This window comes from Opisthorchis viverrini (assembly GCF_000715545.1).
Source record: "Opisthorchis viverrini unplaced genomic scaffold opera_v5_4, whole genome shotgun sequence".
In the NCBI taxonomy this organism is placed as follows: Eukaryota; Metazoa; Platyhelminthes; class Trematoda; order Opisthorchiida; family Opisthorchiidae; genus Opisthorchis; species Opisthorchis viverrini.
In genome coordinates, this window is record NW_008751660.1 from 3,710,536 (window position 1) to 3,734,782 (window position 24,247).

Consider the following 24,247-nt stretch of genomic DNA (forward strand, 5'->3'; position numbering starts at 1 on the left):
GTGCGCAGTTCGCCATTCACAACTCCCTAGTTGCCATTGGCTCTGTGTTCTAATCGACACAAACCTGACGGACTGCTTTCAAGCAAAGTAAGATGAATTCAGCGAAATACACTCGTTTACAAACAAATTAGGTTTTCCGAGAGACTCACCTGGAACCCAGCTAAATCCCTCGGTTTCGGTGTTTCCAGGCAACTAAATGTGCTGCACTAGGCCGCCTCATGTTTCAGTCGGGGTATATTTCGAGAGGTATATTTGTAATGCACTACCCATAAGGTTGCTAAAAACTCCTCGACAGCCCACGATCGGTTTCACCCCTCTTGGGGCTCATCAAGTAGGCCCAGTCATTTTTGTTTATGTAGAGAAAAATGCTTGACCAATGAGCAGGGTGTTTATATGAACTGGACGGATTTTACGTAACCAATCCATAGCTCCACTGTTGTCTAATACCAGCGAGGTGGAGCCACTTACTCGGAACAATGTTGCTCATGCTAGGCTGTCGTGTGATACCCGTGTGTTGCGATTTACCCTCCCGGTACCAAGCAGGATGGAAACAAATGTACTGTATAGCCGGTATCTCTTGGTACTGTTGGATAAACGGATATCTCTCAAAGTTGAAGGTTCACACCATTTGACTCAGAGCTCTTCAAGAGTTGAAGCCCAGTTACTTAAACTTGATATCTTATGAAGCTGTTTTCGAATACGTGACGTCTATATGTAGTGGACAGTAACGGGTAGAGCCCAGTTGGCTTAGTAAGGATTCTTATCGGTGTTCTCAGAAGAACCGTTTTGTTTGTTAGAGAGGTACGGATAGGTTTGTTCTTTATCGAAAAGGACAGTTGTGACAGAAGTGGACTATTTGTGTCGAGAGTGATGGAGTACCATAGAGAGGAGCAAAGGCGGGGTGAGAAACCAAAACCGCAGTTGATTTGACATAGAGAATTAGTCGAACGGCATACCATCCTTTGTTAAGGAACTGCAAATTCCCCACGTTCTCTGTCTTTACCTGGAACTTTCGGTCCCATTCTATGTTCGGTGAACCATTTTTTGTTTGTTTAACCTATCTTTCTCGTTTGACCTTGGGGCTACCAACCCCTGTGCACGCGTAAGCGCCTCACGTACTTGAACTTGTTTCGCTGGCATCGTTTGTATCTTTTTAATCCAAGTGGATCACTTGCTATTGCCGTTGATGACCTCTATGAATTAATGATTTACATTATTAGTATCCTGGTGAAAACCAGCACCGACTTTGACGTGACTAACTGGAAGTTCTGGGATAACGTGCCAATCGAGGATAGTGTTTCGCTTGTGAAAGACATGGTTCCCGAGATTCCATCAACCCTACGTTTTACTTGAACACAAACTTGTTACTGACGAAGTACACTCAAGAAAAGTGAAGTAGTAAGTAGTAGTAGGAGAAACGGTCAGCGATATTATGAGTAGTTTCTGTCAAAAAAATATGTTGCGATATTTCGGGCATCGTGCTAACGTCATCATGGCACAAGCTTTGTGCGCTTCTAGTTAGGGAACGACAGACGGGGGATTCAGCTGTCTCTCATTAACTCCGATTTAGTTTGTTTTTTAGCACCACTGTATGAGACATCCCGCACATATAGGATGACAGTAGGCAAGTGATTGTAATTCTCAAAAAGCGTACAGATTCCTTATCCTCTCGGGTACACTTATGTGGATTTCAAGTCCGACAGTTGACACCTTCATTCTTGTCACCTCAGTGCTACGGTTATAATGAAATGATTGCACCTAAGCAACCACTCCTGAACAGGCGAATACGTACACACTTGTGTTGTGCTTGGCGGAACCCACACGCTGAACGACACCTCTGGTTGCGTCGATCGATTGACCCGCCGATCAGGGCTGCTCTGTCAGGCAGCAACAAGGATGATTCAAACTTGTCTGACATCTTAAATGATTGTTGATAGGTGTGTTGGTTTCTTGAAATTCGTCTTCACATTACTCTCTCCTGATCACTCTCCTGCCCTGATGAGATTATTCTCACCTAAAACACTTAATAGAAAACGTGCGCTGTTATAATTTAAGAGAACATTGCTATAGATGGGCCCTAGATACTGTTTTTAGAAAGGTGGGATTTATTCTATATGATCAACAGCAAGGCTTCTGGCAACGACAAATAAGTTCACCGTAGATATGTAACTATTGCATAGGGACTGTCAAACTTCTCAACATAGCGATCCCCACCACTTGCTCCACTATTCGTCAACTCAGTCTGTTCAACCTCCATTCCCTTCTTTCGTCTTCTTTTGGGTAGATTTTTATGACGAATTTGCTTGATCGCTCCCATTTGCGATTACACCATTGGAATCCAAGGCGAATGGTTCCTGTCAGTTCCTGGCTTGTTTGGAGGGCTTGGCTGTTCCTGGGTTGTCAGGTTGGCCACCCAACTAGCCAGTAATTTCCGATCAAAATAGGATAATTACCAAGTGGTATGCTCATCAGAACAAACTCCAATAAGGGCAAGATACCGTCTCGGTAAAAAAATAATAAACTGTCTATATACAAGAGCTTCTCTTTCCCATTGAGCCCGCAAGTTCTTTGACGCCATTACTCCAACTTGAAATGCGATTAAGAAGTGTGGAAAGAGGCTCCGTTCTCTTCTTTTCGAGTAAGAGTATATCCAGTGGAAAGGCATATTATACCTTATAGCCAACCCCAAAGTGCAGATAAGCACTAATATTTCTCCTGTTGTCGCGAGATACCACTATCTTCAATATCTTTTCACCACTACCGTGGGAAATGTTATTCTTTGGAATAGGCGCCCGATATGGACACCCCCTGAGGGCTTTGAACTGTCCATCCTACTCCAGTAACCGTTGAAAAGTTTGTTGACCGTTTTATTAACTAGTGACCTAAAACGCTAGATCAATCCTTTATTTGAAAACCGCATACTTAAGAACAGTAATGCACAAGTAGTACACAGCAGCACGTACGGATGACGATATTCATCGTAGAACCGCAATACGCGTCAAATCCATTAAAACTCCGTTGGATAACTTTCTAAACTTGCGACTGTAGTCAAAGGAGAAGTCCACGATTCCGGTCAGTCTGACGGGGTCAATCAACACCTTTGATCAGTTCACAGTACACGACAGTCTAACTGGGGGCGAGATGGCCAAACTGATTAGAGCGCGAATTTACTGACCGGAAGGTCCGTAGTTAGAACCCGACCTCTGCCTCTCGAATTCCCCTGTCTAGGCTTGGGCAACTTGGCAGTATCCCAACCCTCGTGCTTCCTTCGGGTAGCATGGCAGTTAGGCACCTGAAGTGTGCCACAGCTGAACGAATCAAAAAGTCTAACTTATTAGCTGTTATGTGCCATCCTGAAAATAGATTATAGGATAAATTATAGCTGAAAAAACGAAAAGGGCCACCTAGGCAAAAACAATCAGTACGCGAAAGCATATGCAACCGTTTATAGACACTTCGTAAATATAAATAAGGCAGGCGATTACGTGAAATCTGTACATAAGATGTATGAGATGATATTCGGTTTATGGCTGGTTTCAATCGTTTCGCACTAGGCGCAGATGGTCCAAAAATGTACTGACCGGCCGTACAGTCTACTACCAATCAGTTGCAAGCGCGTGACCTCGACCCTTCCCAAAGAATTGTTTTTTCTTTTTATTCATGCAACACAACTTTTCACACTTATTCAGTTGTCCATGAACGCGATTCCTGCTGTTGGTTTATCCTTAAGCTGGCAGGATGACCTGTACGTGGTGGCCGCTAGAAAATTAGTCGATAAAATCCCACCCACAGAGAGTAAAAAGTAGCCTTGTTGACATCCAAATTTGAAGGAAGGGACAGCATGCATAAGAACCAGTGTGATACCAACCAGTGGCATGAGCAGACGGCGAATCAAAGAAACTAAAACACGGGAGTAGCTATGTGACGTCAGTGTTTATCCACAACTGTATCGGAACACTACAAGTCACAAGCGACAAATGGGAACAAAAAATTGCGGCGCACAATAAAATCAATCTGATGCGGTGAAGTAGGATACAGACCTCTCACATCAACAGGCAGTGCATTACACGTTTTTCTTCTCTAAACTACAATATGTTACGGAATGTGAACTGTCAAGTGTGTGCTCGAGAGTACTACGTTCAGTTGACTGGAATAGACGCGCGGATCCATTTGGAAAACTGTCGACGTGGATCGTACATTGAATGTGAGCTGCTGATGTACGGTAGCTAGTACTAGTGCATACATGCAAAACATGTGAGTAACAATGTTTGCCATGAAAACAGATACCTTGGGACCATATTGAGTGAAGCTCATTCGTCCTTAAAAATGACTAGTTTAGGACAAAACTGGACAACAGAACATAGTGAACAATGCGCTCGGGGATTGGACGAGTCTGGAGGTACATTCCCTCTGATTAGAACCGGACGTCACGAAAGCGAGCTTTCATCTTGTAGACTGTGTTCGAAAGGCCACTTGTACACCTCAGATGCGCATTAGCTTTAGGTGAAATCTGTCACAAGAATTCGAAATTGAGTTACTAATCCCACTTGGGGAGAAAGACCACTGTCAAAGACGACGAGTCACGCCCAATGCTACCGAACAGCTATCCGAAGTATGAAATGTAGAAGTAACCCACAAGGGAAAGTATTTCAGGGGATATATAAAGTCTGTATTGGTGATATGTGAACTCTAGACCATGGCTCACCCAGCCACAGAACCAACGGAGATGGTGCACGCGCAAAGTATGGGCTTCGTATCCTATCAACCCTTTAAAACCCTGAAACTAGCGACCCGTGTCTTCCGTACTCATGTTTGAACAAATGATGGGATAGATAGGAAATGACACGTTTAATGTGGGTGACCAGGTGCACATTGTGATCTAAAGTACTCCTCGCACTAATTGGGGTGCGAGCTGCAATCGACATGAAATTTAAAATCAGCTGCTGTCAAACTGAACGCTATCCGGACCAAGATACAAGTGGTTTTCGCTAAGCGTGTCTGAAAAATCCACAAGAACGTGCATCTAAGGTTTCTAACCCCTCATTGCTGTCTTGTACAATAGCCGTAAGGATGTTGAGTGACGAAAGCCGCGCAGAAACTCCAACTTCGATGTTATTCGGAGGTACAGGCACTTTACTTCTGACCGTTTTTCATGAGTTTTCTTGGCAATAAGTCACCATCCGCTGTCTCTCTTTCTTAAGCAGGGTATACTCTGCGACTAGACAAGTTCAGTACGAGGACAGACTACAACTCGTTTCATTATGAACACTACTGGCGTAACGGTGGATACTACTGATAGGGCATACGAGTAGTATGTATAGTATGTATTTCGTAAAACCCCCTCCCTTCTCTTGAAAAGTGAAATCTATTAGGGAATTTGTGGAGCCGCTTCGTAGCATTTGCTTGCATTTGAGTAACAGCCAGTGATTATCCGGGAGAGTTCAAAAAGATGGATCTTCGGCTTTGTAAACAAGATGCATATGAGAGTTTTGCTACCCTGTCCAATAGTCCGTAACTGTTCAGTTGGTGTTTCTTCAACAAACAACTCCGCAGCGAAGGGCTTGTTCCTTTCACTGGTAATGTGTTGGGATATTGGTGTCAAGGGCGTATTCATCGGCAGTCGATTAGCTGGCTGTTGATTTGTTCGCCGAGTTAGCAACCGTCTCTTCACCGTTCGGGGAGACATCAGTGCGCGCACTGAAACACACGAACAGGCAAACACGTGTGAATGTTGTGCACGACTACATGAATGAATGGTCATCGGATAGATAGAATATTCCAGTGTTAGTCTCCAATTTGTTTCAAAGGTATATTCCCGGAAAACATTCTCGCACATTATGAAAACCTGAATGGGATTCAAGCCTAAAAGTAAAACCAGGTGAGGAAAGTGGATCTTCGGGGCCACTTCGGGATTGAAATTATCGTCAGAAAAGATATCACCCACGCAGGTTTCATAGGGTTCATATCTTTGTATTGTGTTCATGATCTTTTGTTAAAACTGAAGTCTCTCTGAGGAACAAAAAAGACGCTCTGTCCCATTATGGATTGCACTACAGAAAAACTAACCCTGTGCACTCTGAGGAAGTTTTTGAGAAACGAACAGGGTTAATTGTCTACGGTGGTTTTCACTTCAGAAAGCTATACATGCACTCCACACGCAAAAGGGGATGTTCGATTATGGTAGCGGTTCGATATCCTACTTGTATTCCGTATTACTTTCTACGTCCCCACCATCAGAAGAACGAATAACTAAGAATACCAAAGCAAGGAAACAAAAATGCCCTTGAATAAGGCACCTCCCTGCGCTGAGGTTCGCAGGGCATGCCTCCCAAACCTTATCGGTCAGTTGCAGGGGAGAGAAAATTTTTGGATCAACTAAGGGGCTTGATTATTTAGCAATCCCAAAAAACGTGGTAAGATGGTATAAGACTTCAGTTCGGTTAGCGCGATTGCCAGGCTATTTGTTGCATTACTTCTCAACCGCTTTTCAGTTGATGCTCCCCTCGTGGCAGACGTTGGACCCACCAGATATACATCGTGCGTAGAATCCTGGAACACCAACAGTCCATTATGATCAGTTCTGAGATCTTTTTCAGCTGCGCTTGACTCCATTAACAGAAAACCACGCAGAATATAATGGCAGGCCTTATAAGTCCTAATGCTCGAGGGTGTGTAGGTGAGAAACCAGAAACAATCGTCATCATAACTGGAGTGGAACAGGGTTGCCGATTATCATCCGTCCTTAAAATTCACTATGGTTTGGACGACTAAAGAGACTCCCTAAACTAGGCGTCCAGCTAAGCCCATACCTTGGATCGCATAGCCTAAATATGCTTATGACGATGTCAGAAGAGCATAGAGGTGGCATCTTCGTTGTGGTTTTTTATCAGAAGAATCGACAGGCCCCTGTGAGTTTTCTATCACATAATAAATGATTGGCCCAGCAGTCCCACAGAGAAAAAGACTGCCTGCTACGCCCATAAGATAGTAATGCGAGAACCTGACAAAAGATACTTTAAGAAATAAACGTACAGTGCCATGATTGCGTGAACTGGTAGAGTACAAACATGTTCTAGGGTGCACTTGAAGAGAAGCTGGTGCTATTGTGGAATCAGTGGAAGGGTGTGTAACGATGCTGAAAGAACGGGCTGTTAAATAGGCACAGTCAGTCAAAATGAAAAAGAATGAACACCACGATGAGTGAAAGAACTGGTAATGAATGACTGAGAAAAAGAGGAAGCAAAATGTAAAACGCAGGCAATCTCGTTCACAATTATGACAGTCTAAACTGGGCCGAGTATGCAAGTGAACAGATCGTAGATCACAATGCAGGTTTTGGTGAGTAAAAATAGACGATGTGGGTGAAAAATAAACCCACGGTTACCAAAGTTCCAAGCGTGTACAATAATTAATGCCGAGTGGAAACAAATGGTTCCAAGTCGACGAGTAACCGCGCATCGGAATTGGTCAACCGAGAGGACGCATTGACATTCTCTCCAGGTGAACGCATACCGGAAGAAAGAGGAGCGCTCGCCAAAGGCCTACTGACCTCTCCAATGAGACTGCCTGACCCGTCAACGATATCGGCAGGTTGAGCTGTTGGTTGAGAACTCTCGTTATCTAAGATGAGAAGCTGATCATCCTCTATCGTGACTGGACATACGACAGAGTGATTGGAATATGCTTGCTGAGAAGCTATAGGTGAACTCTGACTGCAAACCACTGAAAACAGAGAGCAAATGAGTATTTTGCATCATTAGGGTCCTCACCTATATCGAAAAAGTAAATCGCACAACCGACAAAAGACTTTTTCTGATCTACGATGTGAAGCAATCCAACGTACTAGGAATGATCGCAACCAACACAGGACAAGTGGAGTAGGGAATACGGAACAAGATCAAACAGTTAGATTTGGTGTTTTGTCTAGTGTGTTTGTCCTAGTAACGTGTTCGCCTCTCACACGTGATTGGACAGGTCTATTCTTAATCGAACAGTAGCAACACCTACATGCCATTGACTGCATCTAAACTGGTCAGTCTAGTGACCGAAGATTATTACCACGCCTTCATATGAAGAACAACCATCCACGATGCTCTGCGTGTCTTTCATCCGCATGTCCCCGGTGGGTCCATGGGAGGACCGTAGCAATACGCTGAACTACATCGGAAATCAGTTACTTCAAATTCCACTATCTGGAAGTCTTTGACATCACAGTCTAGCTAGCTAATGTGCTACATAGACAACCACTCTTGTGTGAAAATACGAACTCAGCAAACTAAACACTAACAGTGGCACTCTGTCCTGAATGGTCCTGTAGTTTTGGAAGTTGGCGTGGATCAAGCTGTCAGCAATTTTAGAGCGCATAAGGAAAACTTGACTATATAATAGTATTTGGGTGAAAACAGCATTTCAGTACGCGTAGATCACATGATGAATTCTACGAATCCCACAACCACGTACGACTGATTAGACCTATTTGCCACAATAAGTGCTTGTCTAAGTGATTAATTGAACTAAATGAACAAAACATGCTGGCTTGGTTATATGCTCCGTACGTCGGGTGATCAGCTGTCTCGCCGCCCTCTGGTTGCTGAATCGATTGGTGGTACAGGGTGGACAACTCGTGACGTTGAAAAACATTAAAACCTCAAAGTGTCGGACCTTTTTAATAAAGCAAGAAAAAACATCTCGCCGGGATAACGTGAATTCAGCTACATCGTGTACTCTCGGTCAGCCGCTTACATTACTTCATATCCAAGGTTAAACAAGTCAAGCACGTAGCACGACATACCACCAAACCAATTGGACCAAACACGACAGTATTAGACATCAACATAAAGAATGACAGACAAGGATCACACGGCAGACAGTCAACCCACAGAATTAGAGTGCGACGATGGGAATCTTAATACGCGGTCTCACCAAGCTGATGTAAGACTAGACACACAGATTTGCTTGAATCCGTCTAATGGCTACGAATTCGGCGCATTACGGCAGACGATGGTGCAGACCGTTTATGATAGTGACTGACTGTTTAGGTTCAGCATACATATCGCAGTCCAGTAGATGGCGTCAAATCGAACTCGTTGAGTTTCGTCCCACGCAATGTAAGACCGTTGGGAACGTGTGGACAGCGCTCGTGCAGTTCGTCCTACATACATGCTACCACAAACACACTGGAAAAGGTAAATAAGAGGTAACATGAGTATGGGATTCCCACAGGTATCTGGATTTGTGCAAAATTACCACTGAAGATATGGTTTACGCGGTAGTGAAGACTCCTGTCGTTATCTCTCTTCGTGAAGATTATTGTGACGAATATTTTCTTCGTACGAACGAAAGGTACTTGCTTCTCCCCTATGTTCACTGCACTTGATGATGAATTTCGGGGGACCACTGAACCTACAGGGTTGTAGGATATCCCGTTGTAGGATATATCCCGTCATGTACTAGTACCAGTGTTCCCGTAGCAGATAGGCAACGACAATGTTGAATCGATATAACATTCTCCTGCTGATTTCTTTGTACTTTGGCCCTAATATTTTTCCTGCCCAAGCTACACTTCCTGTAGTTAAATGCCGTGCCGACCTAATACACTTGTACGAGGACAGAATGTTGATCGGATAATGTTTCAGTGATCAAGAGTGACTTCTGTAAGCAGCGGACTAACAAAAAGTATATGTACGAAGAAACAGATTATCAAGGTTTGGCCACCACAAGGTCAACTTTCGAGCCGTTTAGCTGACTGACGACCCTGAATTAGACACGCACAACAGAGGTTGCCGCTCCGGCACGTCTGTCTTCGGCATTTCGGTTCGCACGCAGAAGATGGGTATTGGTCGTCGTTCCAATTGAAGCTGCTGACTTGAGTGAGCGGCCACAGGGCCAGCAAAGTACAGCTCGACATGTTTCTCCGTACTTATTTTCTCGTCTGATTCCACGACACATAGATTTCCCACCGTGATTGTTAGGTACAGATTAAACCTATCTATAACTTTTCAAGCTTAGCAGTGTTTTGAGGTTCATGTGTTGCCCGACAAAGAGCCTACCATTAACGTTATCTTCTCTTAAGTACTTATCAATCAAAATACCACTTTCAATTCAAGGTAAACCAGAGGAAAGAGAGAAGCAACAAGATGCAGTCAAAGAAAGTGAAAAAAATAATTCACTCGCCTGTGACACCGCTACTTGTGAACGTAGCCGAGTCAGTTGCACTCAGATGTGACAATAAAGGGGCTGATTCCTCATTAGCATCGTCAAACAACGTGTTGGCCGAAGCGATCGATGCTGTCCGACTCATACGATCGTGACGAAAGGCCGTCCGGCGACGTAGAATAAAAAACAGGTGACGAAATCTCTGGAGGAGCCCAAGCGCCGGTAAGCGACTCTCCTCCGGTCCAGCACCATGAACTTCCTCATCGGAAAACGATCTTGGTGCTCCTGGAAGATCAACTGTCCGGTTACAAACGGGGCACCGACGGCGATTTCGTAGAAGCCATGGATCAATACAGTTGATATGAAACGCTGTTAATTGAATCGATAGAATACAATGAACCAAACGGTAAGCTTGGAAAGCCTGCACTCATGTCACATAGCGGCTGGACGCGAACTAACTAGTCTCTCATACACATTAATCGCTTCTGAACTACATAAGTTATTCCTTTTAGAGGAGATTCCTTAGGGAAAGGAAAGATTTCCCGCAGTCCTATTTTAAACGCTAAACCTTCTCTTTGAGGAAGCCAATCGCACGTCACTTACGCGAATCGGGCTTACTACAGGTTGTTCTTGGTCACCCAGGTCGTTCAAAAAATGACCGGTATGATCCGATTAGACCAAAACAACGATCAAACGATCAAAGAGTAAGGGCAACAAATACATGGACAGCAACGAAAACTGAATGGGTAGGATGGATACAGCCAGGCAGCAGCATCACATTAACGACCAAAAGCAAATCCAACTCAGAGGTGAGATGAACTGTCGTGAACACCTGTTTTCAGGGAAACAGTGGGACTAGAGTAAACTCCGATTTCATGATAATATGGTGTCAGTGCCGAGTAAACAACCGGTAGCTTCAGCCCTGGTCCTTTTCACTGAGCCCTACTTGCCCACATAAGCCGCATCAGCCTAGTAAATGATACTGAGAACCAATCAGCAAACGAAACACGGAATTAGGAATAACCGTATCCCTCTATTGTCACGTGCGCAATGGGACGAAAACGATCGCGAAAAAAGCTCTGAAGCGTTTTACCCTCAACGGTTGTACAATTCCACCAGGTGACAGTTATGCGTTTGGAAAATCAACACAAGGGGATCAAGTCGACCGGAACTATGCGACTAACAACAATCTGTGTTACTGAGTACGCGCAAATGTTCGTTCGACAAAGTTCCGAAATCATGTAACCGTGAAGCATATAGCTTTGGATTAATTCATCCATCCCATTTCCCAAAAGAGAGCACGGCTCTGAGAAGCAAGCTTCTGCTAGAAATACAAGCCGAGAAACCGAATCACAAACTTACAAGTTTAAATTAAAACGTCACGGCCACATATGTGAACAAACTGATAATGAGAAGTGTGTACGACATAGGAATATAAGCATAAGCCACACAAACTAGTGACAAGCCGACAACATCAGCTGACTATACCAGCTGACTTTGCAATCAATACCTTCTAAACAGCTGACCCATGGTGAATTGTAGGAAGCTCGACTGCTGGTGCGAGTGAAGCGATAAACGTGTACGGAGCGCTTCCGAAGTGACAAACGGACGCTCGGTCAAGTAGAATCGAAAAACTGTGCTCTGTAACAACAATCAGGTGTTTTCCCGGTAAACATGTGGCTGGTAGGTCACAAGCACTTCATCGGAGGGTTTAATTAACCGACATTACTGACTAGAAAGTCGCGATAAAGAAAGGTAGCTTGTGATGGGTAGATGAATAAATTAATTCTAACAACGGCAGTGAGCTGTCCAAGTGGGTAACGTTGTATCAAGGGAATTATGCCCATATGCTGACTATCGTTCCAACTAGAATGTGAGGCGGTCCTCGTTCAGCATACCTCGTTGAATACCATACATCGGAGAATCAGCTGATATTTAGCTGAGCCTCCCGTCAACACAATCTTAAGTTCTATTACCACCATATTTTTTCATGAGCTAAATGTGAACATAAGAAAGAAACCAGGGTTCATCAGTACAATCGGAGATTCAAAATGATAGGTACACACAATTTTCCCGAAATACACATCTAAAGCTCGGTGGTCTAGACAAAAAAAGTCGTCCTCCATCAGATGAACAAGTTTTTGAGATGGCCGTAGAATATGTTCCTCGCAAAGACTACTTCATCTGAAAGATTTATGCCGCATGCAGTCCACAGTTCAACCAAGAGTAGGTCAGAGTAGAACGAGATCTCGAATTCTCGCCTAAAGTTAAGCCAACCATTCTTGATGTACAAGGGTATGTCATACATACTGTTGACAACAATATTTCCCCGAGACCCTTCCCCCTGAGCTTGTCTGGAGGCACTGCGAGAAATCTCAGCTAAACGACATCAGTGACGTTCGCGTTGTCAGTTTCTTTCCAGGTTGTCTAACTGGGCGCTTAGAGGTGTAGTCAACTCAGAATGCTCGCAACAGGCCAGCACCAATTCCCTCTCTCGCCTACTCCTATCTCTTCTCTTACTTTAGGGCTTTAAGTATATTTAAATAACCTCTTGGGTAGTAGGGCATGAAACACCAGTGCCAACATTGTTGCTGTCTCTGATAATGAAGGGGACATCATTACTTCAGAACCTTTCCCAAACGAAGTCAAGTAGACAACCACAGGCAAACGTTATCTCCTTTAAAATCAAAGCTACAAGGAGGTCGACGGGACACTACACCATGCAGAGGAGTATCTTCCTCGATGCAAGCGTAAGAAAGAAAACATAATATTAAAAAATAACTGTTCAAATGTAACATCATTTCGGTGCCTAGCTGTCATACCAGCCGAAGGAAGCATGAGAGCTGAGACGCCAGCAGGTTGGCTAATCCCAGATAGAAGTCGAGCAAATTACTGTATCGTATTGTAAATCGATCGGTCACGACTGGATTGGCACTAATATGAAAGAGGCACTAAAGTTAACACATGTCTGTGGTCTCGGTGAAACCGTAGCAAGGGAAAGATGACCGAATAAGGCTTCGACAGTCTGTGTACAGCTCGTCAGTTGTATCCAGCTGTGTCTCAGGTCCCAAACCGAGTCAGGTATCTTGGGAAGTGGCGGAGCGGGTGGTCTAGAACTATTTTGTACAAGGTGGATTTAAGCACCCATAACCAAATGAGACTGGGGCTTCCGTGGACCTCCAGTTCATCACCGCTCCTATAGGGGTTAACATACCGGTACTTCATTTATTTAAAGAGCGCACAGTGCAGTCCTTAGTTCCTTGCCCATTTTTCCACAACCCATCATACGGTAATCTCTCAATCGAACGATGCGTCTTCGATACCACTCTGCAGTTGTGCATACCGCCTGGGAGGAACAAAATGGTTCCGTAGGATTACGATTTAAATCCTAAAAGGATCTACTTTTTGTTTCCGAACTCGTTTATGGAGAATGAATTTGAGAGAGAGAGAGACTTATGTTCCTCCGCCGAGAATCATTTACAAGGGACATAGTATACCAAAAAACGTACCGTGATGGCACGGAAGAAGACGAAGTTTCTCACGCTCTTTGTAGTCCTCTAGGCAGATTGGACAGGTTTCATACGGGTCTTGGCCTGGAGGAGCAAAACAGCAGATAAAAGCGCAACAGGTGATCCATTTCAAGTGCTAAATCCATCACAAACTAAGTCCGCAGAACCAAAAACATTATTACATTGTGTCCGAGGAGACTCTGGCAGGCAGAACAGTTATGATGGTTCGGCTGCTACTAAATCAGCGTTAATCACGCGAGAACAGGCTTCAAAAAAGGTTGGATCAAACAGTGCATTGTACCAGTCCTAAGCTCTCACGCTGGAAATGCATTTTGAGTAAAGTGGTAAACAGTGCAAAGAAAAGGAATTGCCTAGTAATATCATGCATCTTTCAAGTTCAACTGGATTTCGCAAATAATACACGCCCAAAACATCCGCTCTCGCCAAAAATTTCCAGTGAATGAAGCAGATCAGAACGAGGTAGAGTATGAGAAGGGGTGAAAACTTGTGTAAGTTATTCGCTTAAGTAAGAGACAGTGTGGAAATTCTATTGTCTACGTATACTTAAAGCATTCTCTTGAAGCTGTATTTGGTTCCGAACCCACTCAACGGTATGCAAAAGGGTTCAGCATAGCCGTCCCGTACACAAATTCCAGAGTAACTGTTTGCGCTTTCGCATGATACAAACGTCTGATCTGACTTAATGCTTGAACGGGTGGTCGTTGATCTGCTCACCAAGCATGGTAATTGGCTTGCCGCATCTACCGAGGTCCTTGGAGCACCATCACTACCGTCACAGAATGGTATGGCAATAAACTGAGGGGCGTTGAAACAGGTCCGTTCTATCATACGAAGCCACTTAAAGAAACTAGCAGACCTGGTCGCGCGCCTTTGCCCCGTTGCGATCAAAAACATTTACGTCAACTAAGGACTGTGTGAATGAACGCCGTGTCGGAAAAAGAACAGAGAGGATACCGGAGGGGATGTCTAGACATTGAGGAATGCGCATTTTATTGAACTGAGATTGTGTCGCAAAAAGAAAAGAGCAGATGTAACTGGTATTCGTCACAGTCCATGGGCTTCAGGTTACTGAATCATACCTTTGACGAAGCGTTTTGTCTCCAGACGGCGCAAGTGGCGTTTCGATAGCCGTCCACGACGAATTCGACGCCAGAGATTGCACAGGTGAGCAGCAAAACATCCAATCAGAATGAGTAAAGATATTCCCACAAGAACCAGCAAAGAAAGAAGGACGTATTTCAGCGGCAAACTATAGAAACTGACCACACTGACCAGGTACCTGTTTGAGAAAATTAAAATGTGAAGAAAATTAGAAAAATATACGGCAAATTGTTCCATGTATGTCCGAAGGAGAGCAAAATCCGGTGAGCAACTGATTAAAAACAAGGAAGTTCAACAATGCAGTGTGAATTTCCATGCTTTATGCACAGTCTGTGATAATTTTGTATAATCCAACGGAACACGACGCTGTTCAGGCGAAATTAAAATCACCATGCATGTCCCGACAAATCTCACTTAGCTAAGATGGTTCTAGAGCAACGTAAGGTGACTGTATCGAGGACAGAAAGTGTAAAAATGGTAAGCAGATATCCACTTCTGAGAGGGATCGGAAAATAGTTGGATGTAATGAAAGTCAGTAGATAACTGAAATCCAGCCATCACGTATGTACTAAGGTTTGGAAACGGGTTGGTTAATGGTACACCGAGTCCCTAAAGGAACGACTTATTAAGTGTAAAACACAACCCACGTAAGGGAAACGGTTATGGAGAAATTTAGAATTTTCTAAATCAGTAGATCCAGTGCTCGACAACGTTTCGATTTCGACACAAAAGCCTCGTCGGGTTACAAGGTTGGTCGAGGTTTAAGGCAAAAGATAACACTTCGGCAACATTTCCTACTAGTAAGCTATATCCGTTTGGGTGTCGACTATGAGATTTTGTTCATATGTATGGGTTAGAAGGAAACTTAAGGTCTACAATCTAGGGTCCGGTTGGTCCAACTGAGTTGTAACAACCCGCCTAACCATGGCTCAGGATGAAAAAACCCCGACTGTGATTTGATTCTGCTGCCGATGCCTGTCGCCCAAAATTCTGATGATAGTAGAGTGTCCGTAGGGGACTGAACTGCCTCTTAGATCCCAATACTTTGTGTTGCTACTACGGAAGCAAGGTTTACGCCTAGTACCCAAATTCACTAGTCCGTTTTTTTACATTTTTTCCTTAATATTTCCCTTACGGCAGTGGAAGTATAGGACATCACAAACACACCCGCATTTGCAGTAGCGGAAGACTGCTGACGAATGATTGCTCGATTGCTTACTGCTGAAAATGAACCGTAAAATGGAATTAAGACCTGATCACTTAAGATTGTAGTTGACTATTGAGGAGTCTACGGATGTTTCCCCACGATTATTGAGTTTTCCCCCAAGAACATATTGCGAAAGCAAGTGTTCCCTGCCTTACGGAGGTCCTCGTCCAGATTGTACCACACAATCTACTCGCCAAAGATTTCCACTTCACTGAAAATCGCCCTCGAAGAATACTGTATAAGTCGCCCATAGTGTCCCGGTCTGGACAGATACTGAAAGCTTCACCATTTACACTCACTCCTTGCCCCGGGTAAGGGCGACAGTAAAGTTGTAGGGGTTTGTCTATTGCTAGCATCGAATGGAGTGGAACTGATGTTCAGTGCGCCACTACCAATTTTTTCAGGAACAAGAATGTTGCCAGCTCAGATCTGGTTGAAAATCACTGGCATCGGTGCTGGGTTGATTTGGCCCACTAAAACCCGATCGGACACAAAATTCCTCTTCAGTACGCATTCGTTGTTGATTGAAATTCGTCATAGGACCTGCAGACGCTGTAAGACCCAAATGTAATGAAAGGGCGGACAAGGTTTCTACGCACATGGAAATTGTCACGCTTGTTACAATCCACTGTGAGTGCTGTGTTCTTAAACTGGTTTTCGGTCGAGGTTTCTGCCACAGGGTATGCTTTCTGAAGGAGATACTACGGTGAAGAATAAAACCGATAAACCGAATATCAACTTAATTTCTCATTTGTAGTATTCTCCAACCATATATGCCGCACAGTTATACGTCCAACTCGACATGCAATTGCTAATACTGGCTGATGACATCTGGAGAGTGCAGGATTGGAGGCGTCCAAGAGTTTACAAGAACTCTATGAACAGCAACACATGAAAAACCGAGGATTTTCCCACATGAGGATCCCCATTAGAAAAGGTATCCTCTAAAAAAGAATTAATGTAGTTGCGGTCATTTTCGAAAATGTCAATCGAGGTCATAAGCAATTGAGCTCGGGGTCAGTCAAGTTGCGATAAGGGGATAGAAAAGTATGACAACCAGGGGACATCCGTGTTTATCAGGGGAAACTCACTTTCTACTATCATTTGAAAAAGCGTATGACTTTAGCTCTTCTCCGGCGCTTCTATCAACCATGACTGACGGTATAATAATCTGATCAGCAACTATCAGTGATGCAGAAGGCATATGATTCCAGGCGTCAAAAACAAACGTACCCATATTTCCTTTCATGGGAAATATAAGGTGGTCAACATCATTGTATACTATCGCCGCAGAATAGCCAGCCATCTGCGCGTTGAAGACTTTGGTATCAAAGTGACAATCCCCTCGTTGGATTAGGGCAACAAAAGGTATGTCGGAAATTTCGGTTGGTACCATGGAAGAGGAGCTGTTCAAACGTGTTCTGTTATGCACCGGCTGCACTTTAGTACAGGCATTTGGTGGAGAGGCGATGAGCAGAAAGCCCTAGATGGATGAATATGTCGGAACGAAAAACCAAGGGAAACTCACATCAACATGAAATAGTTCAGGGCCAAACTGACTGACAGCATCCTCAAACGAAGTGACGATAACACTGAAGATGCCATTGTTCTGCATAGGGTTCGAAAGAAAATCGGGTAGCGGTAGATATTAGTTTATATTACAGGCAATTAGAGCGGGTGGAGGAACGGAGTGCAATGAATGATAAGGCTTTGTAAATGTAGAGATACTATCCCACATAAGATAAAACAGAATCTCAGCACATTAATTTAAAAAAATATCACACCTGGGAAACCGGCCCTAGTTAGACCAGGCATTAGGGTCAAATTCTACCAACGTTTCAACATTTTACGTTCAGGCTTTGGCGAGGACATTGAAATACACGTAGTCACTTGATACCGAAGGGATCGCGAGGAATAAATGATGTGAAATTATGGTCTGCTCACCTCTACGAAAATATGGGAGGTTTGCCTCAAGTATAATACAACCCTTCTGTTTCCTGAATGATATACAGGAACCAAAATTAGGCTGATGTGCGAGGAGTTTCCTTCTTCCAGGAAGCAGTCCGACTTAATGGCACATCTCCCCATCTAACCTCGTAGTTTCACCAAAAAATGGAGCTAATGAATTCGCATTTAATAAGCGTAACGCTCGGTTGTTAAAATAACCATCCATATTGGAAACGTTTCTAAATCCATCCAAATAATCTCAAAGATGATCGAATTAAACCATCACATCACTTCTTTGTTCATGACTTACTGTCGAGATAATGGCTCTTTTTCAGCACTCTAGTCCTTTTTGGAATTCGACATACGTGAAACATTGGTATAAGGTATTGTTAGTCCGCTTTTTCTGTAGCCTTCTTCCTTGGCTGTTCCGAATGCAACCACCGGTCGAATTTGTCGTATGTAACATGTGCCTGCTCTAACTTCACTGGCTCTGCTTGTAACCCATCAACTTCCATAGCCTTTATTCGCCCATGCATACTATGCAAAGCTAGTAGCTGAGACACGAGAATGCATACGTAAAATATTAGCAAGCGTCCTTACTGCAAACCACATAGAACTCAGCCGTTGATGTTTGGTGATCGCAGGAAACAGGCGTTCAGGACACTAGATGTTACCTGCCTTTGCTACCCATCTAACGTACAGAAAACGCTTTACCTTTGCGGCCATGGAAACAAAATAGCCTTGGGTTCTCTGTGCACAGGCGTTGGCGTAACGTTGAGCAACATGGACTACTCTTGGATTATATTCCTGTTGACAGCCGGTTACACGCCTCATTCAGGTTCATAAAAGATACGAATCGAAGTTTCCGTCGCCAAAGTATGGGTGCCACCTTCAGGGGTTTAAGTAATCATTGGTCCGGACAGAATCACATCGCACCCAATCGGTAATAGACAAGGGCACAAACAACAGTAAGCAATGCTTTTTGGGGTTTTATCTTAACTGGCGGAAAAAAATCGGTATAAAGTCAGGGTGAATGGCGTGGCTGACGCCTTGACCCAATTGGTACGCTATTGCAAGCAACCCGGCCTGGAAAGAAATCGGATTAAACCGCCCCATGTCAAATTTGATCGGGCGTTCGGCGGCCTCGGGAGGTAGCCGACTTCCGTTCCGTTCGGTTTATCGGCTACACCACATGTGCCAAAGGTAAGTTAGCTACAGCCACCATGATATCAGTCACCGAATAGGGAAGACCATGGAGGTGTTGTTAGGCATAGAAGGCGATGGCATTGTCTGTTCGTTAATGTTAGGTCATTCCATCTGTCTTATGAGACGAGAAAATGGGCAGCTACGAACTGAAGGTGATACTTTCGGTCCGGGAGCGCCATCGACTGTATGAGTGAGCCATGTCTTCCAGTGTCGTTAACCGTCGACGAGCTGGGCCTCGGGATATTGATCTTGGGTGGCGGTAGCTGGCAAGTGTTTTTGCTGGTTAATGTACTCACACTTCGTTGTCAGGTCACAGATCGTTCGTTTCATGATCTTTTCCGTTGGGCAGGAAAACCTCTGTGAGGTGGACGATCATCAGCGGTTCTAGGTACACATCCCAACCAGCGCAACCTATGGTGGGTTTAGCTCGCCCATCACAGGAGGGTTGCTTCATCCCAAAACCATGCAGCTTACCCCAACGTTGCTACTTCATGTTCGCACCTGACCTGATCAGTGCTTCAGACACAGATGGTCAGAGAATGTTTTCGGATACTCTCTGCGCGCGACGTTAGGTTTCCTGTCAAGAGCAGAGTATACACTGAGCCGGTGCGGTCTATACTGCTTGGTGGATCAGAAACGTGGGCTCCATACCCAGAGGATATAAGATCATCGGCTTCTCCAAAGCATTGGCTGGGTATAGAGGGAACACCAGGTCGGCAATATTAGGGTACACTGCATGGTCTTGAGACGAAGGAATCCTTTTGTGATGGACGAGCTAAGCGAATGTCATGGATTCAACTCCATAGACTGCGTTGGTTAGGACATGTACTTCACACTCTATGAGACCACCTGTCTTGCAGAGCTCTTTTTCAGAGCTGTCTTTCAAACACAGCGAATATCTATCGATACAGTACGTAAAGGGTTCAACAACGACTTGCTGACCAATCGGCTCAAGGGTTTGCAAGCTAAAAACTGTAGTAAAGACGGAAAGTGTGAGTGACATGCAAAAAATCAGACGTGAGCGGCGTCTTTTTCTGAGGCAACTACCACAAAATATTTCCACCGCAGTTATTTTACCGCCTATTTGTCTGTATCTTTCAATGGAATAACAAGTTTCCGCTCATCCAGCAACCCATATCAAGTTATTCCACATGCAGTGGAACCGAACCCGAGTAATTTTTCACCTCGAATTCACTTGGCGCTCGTTGTTTTCATCGTTTTTGTGGAAGCACGTAACCAAGGGCTCTTTTTTCCTCTGCAGTTCGTGTCAAGATCCGTAGTAATGTTGGTGCGATCTGCCTTCCAGGGAGGTCATTGAGTCCCCCTTACGTTTGCGTTTCCCAAAATAAGCGGTTACACGGTGTCAGCGATGTTCGCACTATTGGTTTCTACCTGGATAGTCTGACTCATCATCACCATCGAAGGCCTAATATCAGTGTTCAGCAGCGATTCTTCGCTCAAAGCCTTCTTGTGAAGGAAAGAATGAAAGAGAATGGAGAGGGAGCTTACTGCTGGTCATCATCATCATCATCATTGTCAGCTGTAATAACCGCGTACTCGTCGTACAGTGGTTGTAGCTGCCGCTGTAACACTCTTTTAGTGACCAGCTGTCATGAAACTCAAGGAAGCATGAGAGCTGAGATACTCCCAGGTTGCCCGGGCCTAGACAGGAGAAACTGAGAGGCAGATGTCGGGTTCGAAACACGGACCTTCCCGCCAGTAAATGTGCTCTAACCGCTGAGCCAGCTCGCCCCCGACGATCACCAAATCCGATAAGAATGGAGAGAGTTGGCACCGCTGACAGACAAAACTTCATGTACAGAAGTCTCTGGAGACTATCCGTATACTCTCACACGTCCGGAATGTTGAGAATGCAAAGAATTGAGAATGTTCACAAACTTCCAGGACATTCCTTCATGGGTAAGTGTGGTAAGGAGGACATACCGGTCAACCACGCCGAATGCGCCTTGAAAATCCAAGAATACCTAAAATGCGGGTCGTTTATATGTATGGCGCTGTTCTAGCAACTGACAGTATGAAGAGTTGGCCAAATCCAAGAATAAAATGCGGGTCGTTTATATGTATGGCGCTGTTCTAGCAACTGACAGTATGAAGAGTTGGCCAACGTAACCTCCAGCAGGCCGGAATCTCACTTGGAGTTCTCGAGTCAGTGTTTCACGAGCCAACAAAAGGCAAAGAAACACAAGTAACACCAAGAATTTCTCTCGGATCGGGGTCAACCTGACCCCTCTGTGATTATCACACTCATCACAGGCCCGTTTTTTGAAAGTGGGAAATACCACCAAATCTCCCCGCGCGCACGCTTTTTGACGTCTGATAATTCTTCGGGCAAATTTACGCTCGGAGTCAGGGGGAAAATGCCTCAGATTTAAGCAGTGCCAATCCTGTCTGATATCCAGTGCTTCAGTAGGCCCGGTAGCGCCTTGCCGCAGGCTAAACTCCTGGAACCGTGCATCAGTGTGGTGATCTCGTTCCAGTACGAATTCATAGCCGACGGAGGAGCATTTGGGAGAGAGTCAACAACAGGATCCTGAGAAATCCGCTAAGTGATGATCTGGAAGTCTCTGAGTTGCTAGGCTGTTCATCCGCACCCAGGAACACGACCCGGGAACACGAAGAGAGGAGCGGCTCCTGAAGACCACGTGGTCGGTACCCACAAATGTGTTCCAATAAAAAATCGTCCAGCTGTAGCACCCTTTGGGTGCCTAGCTGCCATGCCACCATAAGGAGGCACGAGGGCTGGGATACTGCCAGGTTGCCCAAGCCTAGACAGGGAAATTCGAGAGGCAGAAGTCGCGTTCGAACTATGGGCCTTCTGGCCAGTAAACCGTGCTCTAACTACTGAGTCATTTCGCTTCTGTTCCAATACGAGTAGAAGTCAATTACTGATCCGCACCATCGGTAACAGATGGCAATGTGATCAACTTGGGTTGTTAGCTGGCCCTTGTTGGATGATATCATGTGACCCGAAGAATTCGGTTATTTCGGAAGTTGGCACTGCTTCTGGTGGAATGGCGGATACATACCGAAAGGCTTCTACAGCTGAACGTATTTTTGAACATAGCTAAAGCACTCGTACGCCGCAACAACGCATTCAAGGGGTCATAAAACCTGTCTTCGGTTATGTCAGAACTACAATCAGTTTGGGGCTTTAGCGGACACCACGAGCGTACAAGTGGGCAACTCCCTCATGGACGTTGCCAGACGAACCAAACAGAGGTGACAGCACTCGTTCGCGCAACAACGTATTCAAGGGGTCATAAAACCTGTCTTTAGTTATGTCAGAGCTACAATCAGTTTGGGGCTTCAGCGGACACTACGAGCGTACAAGTGGGCAACTCCCTCATGGACGTTGCCAGACGAACTAACCAGAGGCAACTATTGGCGGGTATCCAGTAAAGCAAGGACTCCCGCTCGGTGACCCAAGACGACACCCAACCCTGTGCATTCTGCCGCAGCGGTCTGTGGATTGCAAGAGGTGCGTAGCCGCAAGCGAGTGGAGAGTGATAGGATATCTAGCTCAACCACCGTGTCCGCATCCTGAACTTTTGTTTCCAATACACAGCACGCATCATTGTCAAGCGGGTTCCGCGTGAGAGCATGAGAAACTTGTTGTCCTGCTTACTTCACAGCGCGAACATTGAAAGTAGCCAGACACAGTTGCCGATAACATACCACCAGTCGTCCATATAGATGCATCTGGTATAGCCATTCATTATCACCATCACCATCTTCATCATCGCCCTCAGCTATAGCATGAGAAGTTGTCCTGCTTACTTCACAGCGCTAACATTGAAAGTAGCCAGACACAGTTGCCGATAACATACCACCAGTCGTCCATATAGATGCATCTGGTATAGCCATTCATTATCACCATCACCATCTTCATCATCGCCCTCAGCTATAAAAACTACGTACTTGCTGTTTCGTTTGCCAACGAACTGAGGAGGTAGGGGCACATAGATAAGCATTGGAGGCGGTGGATGATATAACTGATTTCTGAATGCACGGGTGTCAGTGGACTTTCCATTGTGGTTGTCGGGAGAAGTTATGAATCGGGAGCAACAGTTTGTACGCATGTGCGCCATTGAGAGCCCGAGAACTACCAAAAATTAATGCTTTATCTTATTCGAGTTGAGCAGACGAAAGCACCAGTCCCATACCACCAAATCCTCATAAACATGTAATCATTCCGACATCATAGACTGCAACAAAATTTCCACACGACACAATGAGGTCTGATCGCTTTTGCATCACGTAGCATTGTCCTTCTATAAATTGCCGCTCAAAGCACTCCACATGTGATCCCGATAGGGGTGAATGCCCTCATTGTAATAACTTAATTACCGCACCCGAATTTCTTTATACTCAACGCCTTCTACTATACGATTTCAGCCCATATACGCCTCGTGGTTAGATGAGAAAACTGCCTATTTCTCTCTTCAAGTCCCGCCTCTGTTCTGCATTCAACTAAGCACCGAATACCAAACGTAACATCGATATCAGTGGGTCGACCCTTGTACCTCAGACTGACTCACGCTTCGTCAAGGATTAAGTCGGGGCCGCGGTTGAACGTTGTACAATGTTTGATGAAATATATTTGGGTCTTTGAGGCAAACTTACCATTACATATACTGTCGACTGAACTAAATCACACAGGACGAGTAGTAAAACTGGAGGGATCAGCATTAGACCCAGAGTTAGCAAGGAACGCAAAAGACTAAACAGACCCGGTGACCAAGCCTGAGGGCTGATTGGTTGTTTTAACACCGCAATGGTCACTGAGTTAATGGGTCCTTGCAAGGAACAGTGGGCTCTGCTCTTAGATTATTCTACTCCGGTCTCCGCAAGGTCATAGTGCTATCTGTGCCAAGCCTTAGAGGCACACTTGAAATTTTTCTGAATACATATTCTGAAGGAAGGAATCTTTAATATAACGTTCTAGTTTTCTATAGAGGAGAATGTCGGTAGCTCAGGTAGCGTAGATGGTCGTTGGCTTGTTCGCTGAGCTGGGCAACTTGGTTGCAAACGTTTCATCACCAATCGAAGTGACATCATCAGTGCGTAGTTGTGCGTAGCG

The 24,247-nt window shown here is 44.8% G+C and overlaps 1 protein-coding gene across 1 annotated transcript; it reads right to left on the reverse strand.

Annotated features, from left to right (window-relative positions):
- Window positions 1–6,875: 6,875 nt before the first annotated feature.
- Window positions 6,876–23,895, reverse strand: T265_00462 (hypothetical protein; the record flags this gene model as incomplete). The annotated part of the gene is made up of 8 exons (XM_009164235.1): window positions 6,876–7,722; window positions 10,189–10,524; window positions 13,665–13,748; window positions 14,765–14,964; window positions 17,085–17,175; window positions 17,227–17,476; window positions 17,522–17,602; window positions 23,791–23,895. The coding sequence occupies 8 exons, from the start codon at window positions 23,854–23,856 to the stop codon at window positions 7,409–7,411; spliced, it is 1,422 nt and encodes a 473-aa protein (XP_009162499.1).
- Between the last annotated feature and the right edge of the window lie 352 nt (window positions 23,896–24,247).